Genomic DNA, 14,594 nt, shown 5'->3' on the forward strand with positions numbered 1-14,594 from the left:
AACACATTGCGAAGGGCTTGGTACGGCTGACGTCACAACTTAAGCCACCTGGCGCCCGTTTCTCGAAAGTCCCGAAACTTTACGGGCCATTTTCGGGAGTCACAATTCCCTCTGTATCTCAAGAACGGAGAGGATTTAGTCGTCAATCTTGACAGTCAGTTTGCTTTTTGTTACCTTGAAAACATGTCAAAAGATCGTCTTTCCTGAACAAGCGGTTGGTTGGGTCACAAATGGATTTTCGGGCCCGAAAGTTTTTGGGAATTTCGAGAAACGGGCCCCCGATCGGACTAACCCACTCAGTGGCTTCATAGCTCATTTGGCTAGAGCGTCGCACCGGTATCGCGAGGTCACAGGTTCAAACCTTGTTGAAGTCTTGATTTTTCCAGACTTCTCTGCGCAATTGCTAAAATTGCGTTCATAACTGCGAGGATCATAGCTTCACTAAAGTCATTTCCGCAGTTCAAAATATGATTCATTTCATATATCATTTCATTCGTTTATTGCATATATGACATATATAGAACGAATACTCCAACCGACCTGTTCTTGCAAACCAGTTTGCTCAGTCGTTCCAAAACATTTTTGTGAATCCAACCGGTGTTTGTGCCAAACATTTTGTTAAGCGAACCAGTGTGTTCAATGACAACAAAATGAATCGTGAAAGAAAGAAAAAAACATACAAGTGGCAATCAGGCCCAAAACGCACAAATGCTGTGTGAGTCAACACCTGCTTAGTACCGGCACTGTTTGTTTCCCAAAACAGGAATCCGAAAATGTGAAAAGAAGATTGGAAAGCAGCCTTTAACAAACAAAAAAACAATGAAATCAAGTAAACCAGAAAAAGAAGTAAAAAAAAATAGATCAGAAGTCTTCCGTGAGGACAATAGGCATTGGTCTCCGGTGAATGGGCTTTAGAACTCGTGCAAATCGATCAAGAATCTTCAATAGATGGTTTCACAATGACGTCATCAAATCGCAGGTTGTTTGAATTTTTGTCTATGGTAGGTTGAAGATGACCTAGAAATAAATCTTTTTTCAAGTTTCCAGTTCCATGACCTCTTTCGTTTCGAACTTGATGGAGCATTTTGAATTTCCGAATTGTCACCTTGCGTGACCATGATACAAAGTTATTTGGTCGAAAAAATGTCTATGACTATAAATCTCAGCAGTCTGAGTGTTTCAAGAAGGAGATAATGTGTTCATACACATGTATTTTATCTCATGAGCGAAAAGTAAGCGCTTTCATCGCTAAAGGTCGGGACACATTAGGCGATAAGTCGCTGCGACACGTCGCGGGGACAAGTCGCCGCAACAAATCGCCTTGTGTGACACGGTTAAAAATCGCTGCGGCAGAATTTTGTTGCTGCGATCAGTCGCACGAATTCAAACCAGTTTGAATTCGTGCGACTTATCGCAGCGACGTTGTCGCATCGTGTGTACACTTCCGGCAACAAGTCGCTGCGACAAAATACAAATGAACCAATGAGAGAGTCATATGGTCAGCCATTTAGAAAACTAGTTCACATTCCCCCTCATACGAGATCACTGCGTGTGCACCAAACAGGCGTCGTGTCGCAGCGACTTGTTTTGCAAGTAGTACACATGGAGCAACTTGTCGCAGAGGCATGTCGCTGCGACTTGTCGCCTCGTGTGTCCCGGCCTTAAGTGAATTCCAGATGTTTGTGTTGTTTTCTGGCCTAAATATTGGTGCAAAACGGTGGTGTGCCAACATGGCGGCTCTATACAAACCTCTATAAAATTGCGTGAAACGCTTCGACAAATAACTCAGAAACAATGTACCGCATAGACCTGAGAATTGTTGAGGTGATAATGGATTTGTGAATTTGTTTCCTAACAACATACCAGGTTTTTGGCTTATTTCACTGCACGGTTTCGATTTTATTTTTTTGTTGCGTTACAGTGAAAACGACCTTTCGAGCCAATATGCAAAATATCCGCTCCCAAGGCGTTTCGTTGCTGGCTGGAAAATTTATGTGCTGGCAATCCCTTGTTGGCAGGGGTTCTTTCAAACGATTGCTTGATAGCATGCCATGGTATTTATTTAGGAAAAGGAAAAGCGTGTTTTTTTCAGCGAGTGCGGGTGGAGTTTCGCAGTGTTTCCTGGGAAATATGTCAACCGACAAGCTTGCTGCGGTCAACACTCATTCTCTATTTTCGAATTCCCCATAATACACTTTGTTTGCCCCCCAAATTTTGCATAAACCATTGTTTTCAAGTGCTCTTGGGAATATGCAGTGTCCCCAAGAGCATTTGAAAACAATAGTTTATGCAAAATTTGGGGGGCAAACAAAGTTTATTATGGGGAATTCGAAAATAGAGAATGGGAAAAACCTTAAATAACAATGACCACAACCAGGTTTTCTGAGCCCGCGAGACTGAGCACCCCCAGCAAACCATTGTTTTAACAAAAACCGCTGGTCAGCAACCTTGGTTCTGGTCATTGCTCTCTAAGGTATTCCCACTCATGGCCATCCCTCAAAATGACACCGCACATTTCGTAACAATTACACAACGCAATATTCCATCTTAAGGACGTTCGCGCTAATTGTTTGTGCGCAACGTTACTGTGCAGGTAACGCGACTGTAATATGTCACGTATTACTTCAAGCATTAGTGAAGTTGACGTTTTAAAACCTTTGCAAAAACCGTAGACGATAAGTCTTGCACAAGGTTAGATCAGAGAAGATAGTTTGCTAGCTTATTATACACCAGAAAGCGTTAAAGACAGCCAAAACTAAATTCCAGATGTTTCTAGAGGTTTCCGGCTGCCATGTTGGTATACTTCACCAGTACACCAACGTGGCCCCTATATACTAAACTCTACAAATTTGAGTAACATATTTTGACGAATCGCTCAAGTACGGAATATCGCACAGCCCTGGACTTGCACCTGTTGTTTATTCATTTCTCTTCTATAGCATTCCATTTCTTGACTCAGTTTCTTTATTGATAAGCGATTTATGTCTTCACTTGCGTGACGTGCAACCCAAGAATAGCTTTGCACGCTCTGCACGTGAATTTTTTTATTTTTGTACATTTCTTTCCCGTTTTCGGCAACTCTGCGACGTGAAATGACCAATTCTCAAGTTTTACACAGAACGTGAACACAAGGCAGCGAATTTGAATTTTCTATCGTAGCTTCAACACTGCACCTCCTAATTCAGTTCCTGGAAAGTTGCGCTCGCTTTTATAAGTTAGACAAACCGACATAGTGACGAAAAAGATTAATCAACCTGAACTTGTAATTTTAAGGACTTTTGCGCCCAAAATGTTCATACGTAAAATTTTTTTTTAAACTTGCCACGCAGAAAGGTAATGATCTACCTTTACCAAAACGGCAAAAAATGGGGGTCACCGTACTCGTTTTTGATATATGGAGCATTCTTAGAAGCTTGCGTTATTTTAAGACGATCTTGGCTTACAACTGTCAGCAATAAAAAAAGCTACATTAGTGAAATTTAAGGGGATGATACACAGTGCAACATTTGTTGATCAACAAGTCCAAGTCTCGATCATCCCGAGCAGGTCTTCAATATCCCGTCGGTCGCATTCATCGCCTCCTTCGAAAAGGCAACTATACAGAGCGAGTTGGCGCTGGTGCTCCTGTGTACATGGCTGCGGTGCTAGAATATCTGAGCGCTGAAATTCTCGAGTTAGCCGGAAACGCTGCCCGAGACAACAAGAAGAGCAGAATCATTCCACGCCACTTGCAGCTGGCCGTCCGAAATGACGAAGAATTGAACAAACTGCTTGCCGGTGTAACCATTGCTCAGGGCGGTGTTCTTCCCAATATACAAGCGGTACTTCTGCCAAAGAAGACAGAGAAAAAGCAGCATTAAAGCTTTACGCTGACTGTAGATCAATTCAGCAAAAAACAAAACAAAACAAAACGGCTCTTTTAGGAGCCACCAAATGATCGTAAAAGTCATGACCAACATGCACGTGTTCGTACCAGAGATAGATCGCAGGGGGTTAGATTCCCGATTTCGTGGCTTGTGCTAAGATGAACTGATGTCCATCAGTAAATTTCGGTGAGGTGCTCTTCTGTGATAATGAAAACTTTTCGGGAGGAAGTGAAAGGGTTGAAGCGGTGTAGAAATACTCAACTTAACGTTTGTCCTTCAGTAACTTTTCTGAGAAAGTTTAATACAATCATTCTCAACCGTTGAACAAGAAATTGCGCTCTTCGTTCAAACATTGGCTCGAATGTAATTCTGACTGTTCGCCAATGGGAGGCAAGTTTATTAAGTTGTCCAGAGTATATCGCTCAATTGATCTCGGTAATTTTGAGGTATTTTGTGAAATGAGAACTTTTGAGGAGGAAGTTAAGGCCCTCAAGCGTAGAGATACTCAACTTACATTCATCCTTCAGTTAGCTTTCTGAGCAAGTTGCAAACATTCAGTCTAAACCGTTTAACAAGAAATTGCGCTCGGGCTTTAAACATTGGCTTCAATGCAATTCACTGAACACTAATAAAAGGCATAATTATTAAATTGTCCAGAGTATGTCGGCTCGAAATGAGTGTCTCAGCGGGCAGTCAGCAATTGACTGATCTCCCTGGATCACGGTAATTTTGTATTCTCAGTATAATTGTATGGCAATGAGAAAGTTTGAAGGGAAAGTTTATGTCTGTAAGAGTAAAAATTTTCAACTTAGGTTTCTCCTTCAGTCAGATTTCTGTGCAAGTTTGCGCGAGGAATCGCCACTTTCGCTAAACATTGGTTCGAATATTATTTGTCACCTGTACGCTAATAAAAGACAAAACGATGAGGCTGTCCAACATCTATCGCCCGAAATGTGTTTCTTGCTGGAACTGAACCGTTGGTCAACAAGGGATCTGACCCAATTGGTGCGGGAGGTTTTTGTTTCTATAGTCGTATGTTCCTATTGATCGATTGATTGTCTGTTTCTTTCTTTTTTGTTTGTTGTTGTTTTTTCTTTTTAATTGCGTGTTGTGAGTACGCAAAGTTTTCGAAAGGCATTCAGAAGAGCACTGAAAATGAAGGCGTGTTTCTTCATTTAAACAATGCAAGAGGGAATTACATGGAGTATCATCGATTTATTGGTCATAACTTTTGCAAAGGTTGTTGGCTCCTAAAGGAGCCGTTTGTGTTTTCTTAACAAAAGGCACGAAGGCAAGGTCTAGCCTCCAAATCCGTACAAGGTACGTCCCTGGCGTTTGAGAGCGTAAACAACATCCATGGCACTGACAGTCTTACGCTTTGCGTGCTCGGTGTAGGTAACCGCATCACGGATGACATTCTCGAGGAAAACCTTAAGAACCCCACGAGTCTCCTCGTAGATAAGTCCAGAAATACGCTTAACACCTCCACGGCGAGCTAGGCGTCGAATCGCTGGTTTGGTGATGCCCTGGATGTTATCTCGAAGAATCTTGCGGTGGCGTTTGGCGCCTCCTTTACCTAGACCTTTGCCTCCTTTGCCACGTCCGGACATTTTCAGTAGTTAGTAAACACTTGGTGATCGGAAGATGAAGTGTTGAACTTTGAGCATCACTGAGTTTAGTACATATTTTATAGATATGGCGCAAGGCCTGACCTCTATGGAAACAAGGCAAGTTATACACAAAAGAAATTAAGGTCAATCGTTTGTAAGAAGTCATGAATATGAAAATATGAAAGACAATGTGTTCGTGTACCGCGCCAATCAGATAAGGAAACATTCGTCCGAGCAGATTTAACCTGGCGTCTTGTGAGAAACCGATATCGTTGAAATAGTCGCCTAAACGAAAGAACAACTTTAGTGTCCCTCTGTCAAGGTCGTTATTAGCTATGGCACGAACAAAGCAAACAGCTCGAAAGTCAACCGGTGGTAAAGCTCCGCGAAAACAGCTCGCTACCAAAGCAGCTCGTAAAAGCGCCCCCGCGACCGGGGGCGTGAAGAAGCCACATCGTTACAGGCCCGGGACAGTGGCGCTGAGGAAAATACGTCGTTATCAAAAATCTACAGAGTTGCTCATTAGAAAGCTGCCGTTCCAGCGCCTTGTCCGAGAAATCGCCCAGGACTTCAAGACTGACTTGCGGTTCCAAAGTTCCGCCGTTTTGGCCCTCCAAGAAGCCAGCGAAGCTTACTTAGTCGGACTCTTCGAGGATACGAACCTGTTTGCAATTCACGCCAAACGAGTCACGATTATGCCGAAGGACGTACAACTGGCTCGCAGAATTCGAGGAGAGAGGGCCTAGGTGCTACCCTTACACAAGACAAAACGGCTCTTTTAAGAGCCACCACTCGCGTAAAAAAGCAATCACCGATAAGTTACCCACCCCACCATCGACCAAGCGTGGCGTCTATCTGAACTAATACTTGCTCGTGAAATAAAATTCTAACTTACGAGAGGACTTACGAGATAATTGCAAAAAAATGCCATTAAGGCCCAGTAATACGGGCAACATTTTTCGTGCAACTTGTCGCGCAACAATGTTGCGTTGCAAGTTGAGATGGTAAAAGCGACATCTACTTTTTGCAACACAAAAATTTGTTGAGCAAGAGGGTGGTAATACACGCAACAAACCATCTCAACTTGCAACGCAAAATTGTTGCGCGACAAGTTACACGAAAGATGTTGCCCGTATTACTGGGCCTTTACCAAGCGAAAATTCAAACAGGCAGACTCATCGCTCATTCATGACGCAATAAGCGCGCTTATGATATAATTATGAAGTCCGTATTCGAGGGCGCGCTCACTTCCGTCTGTCTAAATTTATTTACATTCGCCAAACCGAATTCATAATAATTCCGTAAAAACAACACCATCTAGGTGAAATGCGAGCATTGTTGAATGTCTACCATGTTTTCGATTAGAGTTTGCACACGTAAATCAGTTTTGTATAAAGCAGCGACGTGAATTGAGTGGACGGCAAGGGCGCAATATTGGGAAATTCATGCCCTCCCCACATTTCTGCTTGGTTAATATGATAAGCAGCGATTAAGGGAACGCTAAAAACAAGAAGCATCGCTTTTCTTGCACCTCCCTCGTTTTATTAAGAAGACTGGCTGCGTGACGAAGCGACAATCAAATCGGAGGTTTTCTTTCCTTGTTCTCAACCGCTTAGTTATCTGGTGATCACTTTCGAGAGTGAAACTAAGATAATCATGCCCTGTTCACATGACGAGGGCGATTGAATTTTTTTTTTCTCTCCTGCTCTCCTTCTTTCCCTTTTTCCTTTCTTCGGCAATATGCGGAGAGGTTTTACCGAACACTGATCGTGCAATTAAGTCTGATCAATGTGGCAATGTCATGCATTATAAATTGTTGTAAATTTGGGCTAATGGTTGTTGGGCATATTGCTTTTAGAATATTTGGTGGCTCCTAAAGGAGCCGTTGTGTTTTGGGTGACTAGACTTGATCACTGGCTGCTGGTGTACTTTGTCACGGCCTTGGTGCCTTCACTGACGGCGTGCTTTGCTAGTTCACCGGGAAGTAGAAGCCTGATGGCTGTTTGTATCTCGCGGGAACTGATGGTGGACTTCTTGTTATAGAGGGAAAGACGTGAGGACTCCACGGCCACCCGCTCGAAGATATCGTTCACAAAAGAGTTCATGATCCCCATGGCTTTGCTGGAAATTCCGGTGTCGGGGTGAACCTGCTTCAACACCTTGTATATATAAATCGCATAGCTTTCCTTTCTCTTTCCTCGCTTTTTCTTCGAGACCTGATCCGTTCCGGACTTGGCCTTGCCGGTCCTCTTCTCGCCCTTTTTAGCGGCAGTTACTTTAGGCGCCATCATATCTCAGTTGTGTGCAATTGATAACGCAAGGGAGTACAATCACTATTTATAACGGAAAGTTCAATGGGATCAATTTGTATGCGGACCGAGGTCGCAGTATTTTCGCTTGATCGGCGGTCATACCGCTAAAAAAGAGGTATTTTGCATAACTTACGACTTTTGATTGGTGCATGCCGATCCGCTGAGTGCAATCAGATCGGAATAAAATCCAGCCTTTCCTAGCCTAATGCAGTCAAATTAGATAAGCGCTCTGAAAGCTAAGTTTTATTTAAAAAGCAACATGTCCGGACGCGGCAAAGGCAAGGCTAAGGGCACTAAGTCCAAGTCTCGATCATCCCGAGCAGGTCTTCAATTTCCCGTCGGTCGCATTCATCGCCTCCTTCGAAAAGGCAACTATGCAGAGCGAGTTGGCGCTGGTGCTCCTGTGTACATGGCTGCGGTGCTAGAATATCTGAGCGCTGAAATTCTCGAGTTAGCCGGAAACGCTGCCCGAGACAACAAGAAGAGCAGAATCATTCCACGCCACTTGCAGCTGGCCGTCCGAAATGACGAAGAATTGAACAAACTGCTTGCCGGTGTAACCATTGCTCAGGGCGGTGTTCTTCCCAATATACAAGCGGTACTTCTGCCAAAGAAGACAGAGAAAAAGCAGCATTAAAGCTTTACGCTGACTGTAGATCAATTCAGCAAAAAAAAAAAACAAAACAAAACGGCTCTTTTAGGAGCCACCAAATGATCGTAAAAGTCATGACCAACATGCACGTGTTCGTACCAGAGATAGATCGCAGGGGGTTAGATTCCCGATTTCGTGGCTTGTGCTAAGATGAACTGATGTCCATCAGTAAATTTCGGTGAGGTGCTCTTCTGTGATAATGAAAACTTTTCGGGAGGAAGTGAAAGGGTTGAAGCGGTGTAGAAATACTCAACTTAACGTTTGTCCTTCAGTAACTTTTCTGAGAAAGTTTAATACAATCATTCTCAACCGTTGAACAAGAAATTGCGCTCTTCGTTCAAACATTGGCTCGAATGTAATTCTGACTGTTGGCTAATGGGAGGCAAGTTTATTAAGTTGTCCAGAGTATATCGCTCAATTGATCTCGGTAATTTTGAGGTATTTTGTGAAATGAGAACTTTTGAGGAGGAAGTTAAGGCCCTCAAGCGTAGAGATACTCAACTTACATTCATCCTTCAGTTAGCTTTCTGAGCAAGTTGCAAACATTCAGTCTAAACCGTTTAACAAGAAATTGCGCTCGGGGTTTAAACATTGGCTTCAATGCAATTCACTGTACACTAATAAAAGGCATAATTATTAAATTGTCCAGAGTATGTCGGCTCGAAATGAGTGTCTCAGCGGGCAGTCAGCAATTGACTGATCTCCCTGGATCACGGTAATTTTGTATTCTCAGTATAATTGTATGGCAATGAGAAAGTTTGAAGGGAAAGTTTATGTCTGTAAGAGTAAAAATTTTCAACTTAGGTTTCTCCTTCAGTCAGATTTCTGTGCAAGTTTGCGCGAGGAATCGCCACTTTCGCTAAACATTGGTTCGAATATTATTTGTCACCTGTACGCTAATAAAACACAAAACGATGAGGCTGTCCAACATCTATCGCCCGAAATGTGTTTCTTGCTGGAACTGAACCGTTGGTCAACAAGGGATCTGACCCAATTGGTGCGGGAGGTTTTTGTTTCTATAGTCGTATGTTCCTATTGATCGATTGATTGTCTGTTTCTTTCTTTTTTGTTTGTTGTTGTTTTTTCTTTTTAATTGCGTGTTATGAGTACGCAAAGTTTTCGAAAGGCATTCAGAAGAGCACTGAAAATGAAGGCGTGTTTCTTCATTGAAACAATGCAAGAGGGAATTACATGGAGTATCATCGATTTATTGGTCATAACTTTTGCAAGGGTTGTTGGCTCCTAAAGGAGCCGTTTGTGTTTTCTTAACAAAAGGAACGAAGGCAAGGTCTAGCCTCCAAATCCGTACAAGGTACGTCCCTGGCGTTTTAGAGCGTAAACAACATCCATAGCCTAATGCAGTCAAATTAGATAAGCGCTCTGAAAGCTAAGTTTTATTTAAAAAGCAACATGTCCGGACGCGGCAAAGGCAAGGCTAAGGGCACTAAGTCCAAGTCTCGATCATCCCGAGCAGGTCTTCAATTTCCCGTCGGTCGCATTCATCGCCTCCTTCGAAAAGGCAACTATGCAGAGCGAGTTGGCGCTGGTGCTCCTGTGTACATGGCTGCGGTGCTAGAATATCTGAGCGCTGAAATTCTCGAGTTAGCCGGAAACGCTGCCCGAGACAACAAGAAGAGCAGAATCATTCCACGCCACTTGCAGCTGGCCGTCCGAAATGACGAAGAATTGAACAAACTGCTTGCCGGTGTAACCATTGCTCAGGGCGGTGTTCTTCCCAATATACAAGCGGTACTTCTGCCAAAGAAGACAGAGAAAAAGCAGCATTAAAGCTTTACGCTGACTGTAGATCAATTCAGCAAAAAAAAAAAACAAAACAAAACGGCTCTTTTAGGAGCCACCAAATGATCGTAAAAGTCATGACCAACATGCACGTGTTCGTACCAGAGATAGATCGCAGGGGGTTAGATTCCCGATTTCGTGGCTTGTGCTAAGATGAACTGATGTCCATCAGTAAATTTCGGTGAGGTGCTCTTCTGTGATAATGAAAACTTTTCGGGAGGAAGTGAAAGGGTTGAAGCGGTGTAGAAATACTCAACTTAACGTTTGTCCTTCAGTAACTTTTCTGAGAAAGTTTAATACAATCATTCTCAACCGTTGAACAAGAAATTGCGCTCTTCGTTCAAACATTGGCTCGAATGTAATTCTGACTGTTGGCTAATGGGAGGCAAGTTTATTAAGTTGTCCAGAGTATATCGCTCAATTGATCTCGGTAATTTTGAGGTATTTTGTGAAATGAGAACTTTTGAGGAGGAAGTTAAGGCCCTCAAGCGTAGAGATACTCAACTTACATTCATCCTTCAGTTAGCTTTCTGAGCAAGTTGCAAACATTCAGTCTAAACCGTTTAACAAGAAATTGCGCTCGGGGTTTAAACATTGGCTTCAATGCAATTCACTGTACACTAATAAAAGGCATAATTATTAAATTGTCCAGAGTATGTCGGCTCGAAATGAGTGTCTCAGCGGGCAGTCAGCAATTGACTGATCTCCCTGGATCACGGTAATTTTGTATTCTCAGTATAATTGTATGGCAATGAGAAAGTTTGAAGGGAAAGTTTATGTCTGTAAGAGTAAAAATTTTCAACTTAGGTTTCTCCTTCAGTCAGATTTCTGTGCAAGTTTGCGCGAGGAATCGCCACTTTCGCTAAACATTGGTTCGAATATTATTTGTCACCTGTACGCTAATAAAACACAAAACGATGAGGCTGTCCAACATCTATCGCCCGAAATGTGTTTCTTGCTGGAACTGAACCGTTGGTCAACAAGGGATCTGACCCAATTGGTGCGGGAGGTTTTTGTTTCTATAGTCGTATGTTCCTATTGATCGATTGATTGTCTGTTTCTTTCTTTTTTGTTTGTTGTTGTTTTTTCTTTTTAATTGCGTGTTATGAGTACGCAAAGTTTTCGAAAGGCATTCAGAAGAGCACTGAAAATGAAGGCGTGTTTCTTCATTGAAACAATGCAAGAGGGAATTACATGGAGTATCATCGATTTATTGGTCATAACTTTTGCAAAGGTTGTTGGCTCCTAAAGGAGCCGTTTGTGTTTTCTTAACAAAAGGAACGAAGGCAAGGTCTAGCCTCCAAATCCGTACAAGGTACGTCCCTGGCGTTTGAGAGCGTAAACAACATCCATGGCAGTGACAGTCTTACGCTTTGCGTGCTCGGTGTAGGTAACCGCATCACGGATGACATTCTCGAGGAAAACCTTAAGAACCCCACGAGTCTCCTCGTAGATAAGTCCAGAAATACGCTTAACACCTCCACGGCGAGCTAGGCGTCGAATCGCTGGTTTGGTGATGCCCTGGATGTTATCTCGAAGAATCTTGCGGTGGCGTTTGGCGCCTCCTTTACCTAGACCTTTGCCTCCTTTGCCACGTCCGGACATTTTCAGTAGTTAGTAAACACTTGGTGATCGGAAGATGAAGTGTTGAACTTTGAGCATCACTGAGTTTAGTACATATTTTATAGATATGGCGCAAGGCCTGACCTCTATGGAAACAAGGCAAGTTATACACAAAAGAAATTAAGGTCAATCGTTTGTAAGAAGTCATGAATATGAAAATATGAAAGACAATGTGTTCGTGTACCGCGCCAATCAGATAAGGAAACATTCATCCGAGCAGATTTAACCTGGCGTCTTGTGAGAAACCGATATCGTTGAAATAGTCGCCTAAACGAAAGAACAACTTTAGTGTCCCTCTGTCAAGGTCGTTATTAGCTATGGCACGAACAAAGCAAACAGCTCGAAAGTCAACCGGTGGTAAAGCTCCGCGAAAACAGCTCGCTACCAAAGCAGATTTTATTCCGATCTGATTGCACTCAGCGGATCGGCATGCACCAATCAAAAGTCGTAAGTTATGCAAAATACCTCTTTTTTAGCGGTATGACCGCCGATCAAGCGAAAATACTGCGACCTCGGTCCGCATACAAATTGATCCCATTGAAGTTTCCGTTATAAATAGTGATTGTACTCCCTTGCGTTATCAATTGCACACAACTGAGATATTATGGCGCCTAAAGTAACTGCCGCTAAAAAGGGCGAGAAGAGGACCGGCAAGGCCAAGTCCGGAACGGATCAGGTCTCGAAGAAAAAGCGAGGAAAGAGAAAGGAAAGCTATGCGATTTATATATACAAGGTGTTGAAGCAGGTTCACCCCGACACCGGAATTTCCAGCAAAGCCATGGGGATCATGAACTCTTTTGTGAACGATATCTTCGAGCGGGTGGCCGTGGAGTCCTCACGTCTTTCCCTCTATAACAAGAAGTCCACCATCAGTTCCCGCGAGATACAAACAGCCATCAGGCTTCTACTTCCCGGTGAACTAGCAAAGCACGCCGTCAGTGAAGGCACCAAGGCCGTGACGAAGTACACCAGCAGCCAGTGATCAAGTCTAATCACCCAAAACACAACGGCTCCTTTAGGAGCCACCAAATATTCTAAAAGCAATATGCCCAACAACCATTAGCCCAAATTTACAACAATTTATAATGCATGACATTGCCACATTGATCAGACTTAATTGCACGATCAGTGTTCGGTAAAAGCTCTCCGCATATTGCCGAAGAAAGGAAAAAGGGAAAGAAGGAGAGCAGGAGAGAAAAAAAAAAATTCAATCGCCCTCGTCATGTGAACAGGGCATGATTATCTTAGTTTCACTCTCGAAAGTGATCACCAGATAACTAAGCGGTTGAGAACAAGGAAAGAAAACCTCCGGTTTGATTGTCGCTTCGTCACGCAGCCAGTCTTCTTAATAAAACGAGGGAGGTGCAAGAAAAGCGATGCTTCTTGTTTTTAGCGTTCCCTTAATCGCTGCTTATCATATTAACCAAGCAGAAATGTGGGGAGGGCATGAATTTCCCAATATTGCGCCCTTGCCGTCCACTCAATTCACGTCGCTGCTTTATACAAAACTGATTTACGTGTGCAAACTCTAATCGAAAACATGGTAGACATTCACGTTCTTCCTTTATGACGGATAAAAAGATTCAGATTTACTGCTTTACTTGCGGAAAAGAGTGAGGGTAAAAAGAAAACAAAACAACAATGCTCGCATTTCACCTAGATGGTGTTGTTTTTACGGAATTATTATGAATTCGGTTTGGCGAATGTAAATAAATTTAGACAGACGGAAGTGAGCGCGCCCTCGAATACGGACTTCATAATTATATCATAAGCGCGCTTATTGCGTCATGAATGAGCGATGAGTCTGCCTGTTTGAATTTTCGCTTGGTAAAGGCCCAGTAATACGGGCAACATCTTTCGTGTAACTTGTCGCGCAACAATTTTGCGTTGCAAGTTGAGATGGTTTGTTGCGTGTATTACCACCCTCTTGCTCAACAAATTTTTGTGTTGCAAAAAGTAGACGTCGCTTTTACCATCTCAACTTGCAACGCAACATTGTTGCGCGACAAGTTGCACGAAAAATGTTGCCCGTATTACTGGGCCTTAATGGCATTTTTTTGCAATTATCTCGTAAGTCCTCTCGTAAGTTAGAATTTTATTTCACGAGCAAGTATTAGTTCAGATAGACGCCACGCTTGGTCGATGGTGGGGTGGGTAACTTATCGGTCATTGCTTTTTTACGCGAGTGGTGGCTCTTGAAAGAGCCGTTTTGTATTGTGTAAGGGTAGCACCTAGGCCCTCTCTCCTCGAATTCTGCGAGCCAGTTGTATGTCCTTCGGCATAATCGTGACTCGTTTGGCGTGAATTGCACACAGGTTCGTATCCTCGAAGAGTCCGACTAAGTAAGCTTCGCTGGCTTCTTGGAGGGCCAAAACGGCGGAACTTTGGAACCGCAAGTCAGTCTTGAAGTCCTGGGCGATTTCTCGGACAAGGCGCTGGAACGGCAGCTTTCTAATGAGCAACTCTGTAGATTTTTGATAACGACGTATTTCCCTCAGCGCCACTGTCCCGGGCCTGTAACGATGTGGCTTCTTCACGCCCCCGGTCGCGGGGGCGCTTTTACGAGCTGCTTTGGTAGCGAGCTGTTTTCGCGGAGCTTTACCACCGGTTGACTTTCGAGCTGTTTGCTTTGTTCGTGCCATAGCTAATAACGACCTTGACAGAGGGACACTAAAGTTGTTCTTTCGTTTAGGCGACTATTTCAACGATATCGGTTTCTCACAAGACGCCA

At 43.3% G+C, this 14,594-nt stretch overlaps 2 protein-coding genes and 1 pseudogene across 2 annotated transcripts; 1 reads left to right on the top strand and 2 right to left on the bottom strand.

Moving 5' to 3' along the window:
• Positions 1-5,164: 5,164 nt before the first annotated feature.
• Positions 5,165-11,845, bottom strand: LOC138045701 (uncharacterized; annotated as a pseudogene).
• Positions 11,846-12,467: 622 nt separating this feature from the next.
• On the top strand, positions 12,468-12,845 carry LOC138046196 (histone H2B). The gene has a single exon (XM_068892872.1). It carries the CDS (start codon positions 12,468-12,470, stop codon positions 12,843-12,845), a length of 378 nt encoding a protein of 125 aa, XP_068748973.1.
• A 1,249-nt stretch (positions 12,846-14,094) lies between these two features.
• On the bottom strand, positions 14,095-14,505 carry LOC138046197 (histone H3-like). Its single transcript, XM_068892873.1, has one exon. It carries the CDS (start codon positions 14,503-14,505, stop codon positions 14,095-14,097), a length of 411 nt encoding a protein of 136 aa, XP_068748974.1.
• Between the last annotated feature and the right edge of the window lie 89 nt (positions 14,506-14,594).

The sequence above is a fragment of the Montipora capricornis genome, chromosome 4 (genome assembly GCF_036669925.1).
Source record: "Montipora capricornis isolate CH-2021 chromosome 4, ASM3666992v2, whole genome shotgun sequence".
Taxonomy (NCBI): Eukaryota; Metazoa; Cnidaria; class Anthozoa; order Scleractinia; family Acroporidae; genus Montipora; species Montipora capricornis.

Coding starts and splice junctions, on each gene's coding strand:
- LOC138046196 (XM_068892872.1), top strand. CDS start 12,468: ATGGCGCCTAAAGTAACTGCCGCTAAAAAGGGCGAGAAGAGGACCGGC.
- LOC138046197 (XM_068892873.1), bottom strand. CDS start 14,505: ATGGCACGAACAAAGCAAACAGCTCGAAAGTCAACCGGTGGTAAAGCT.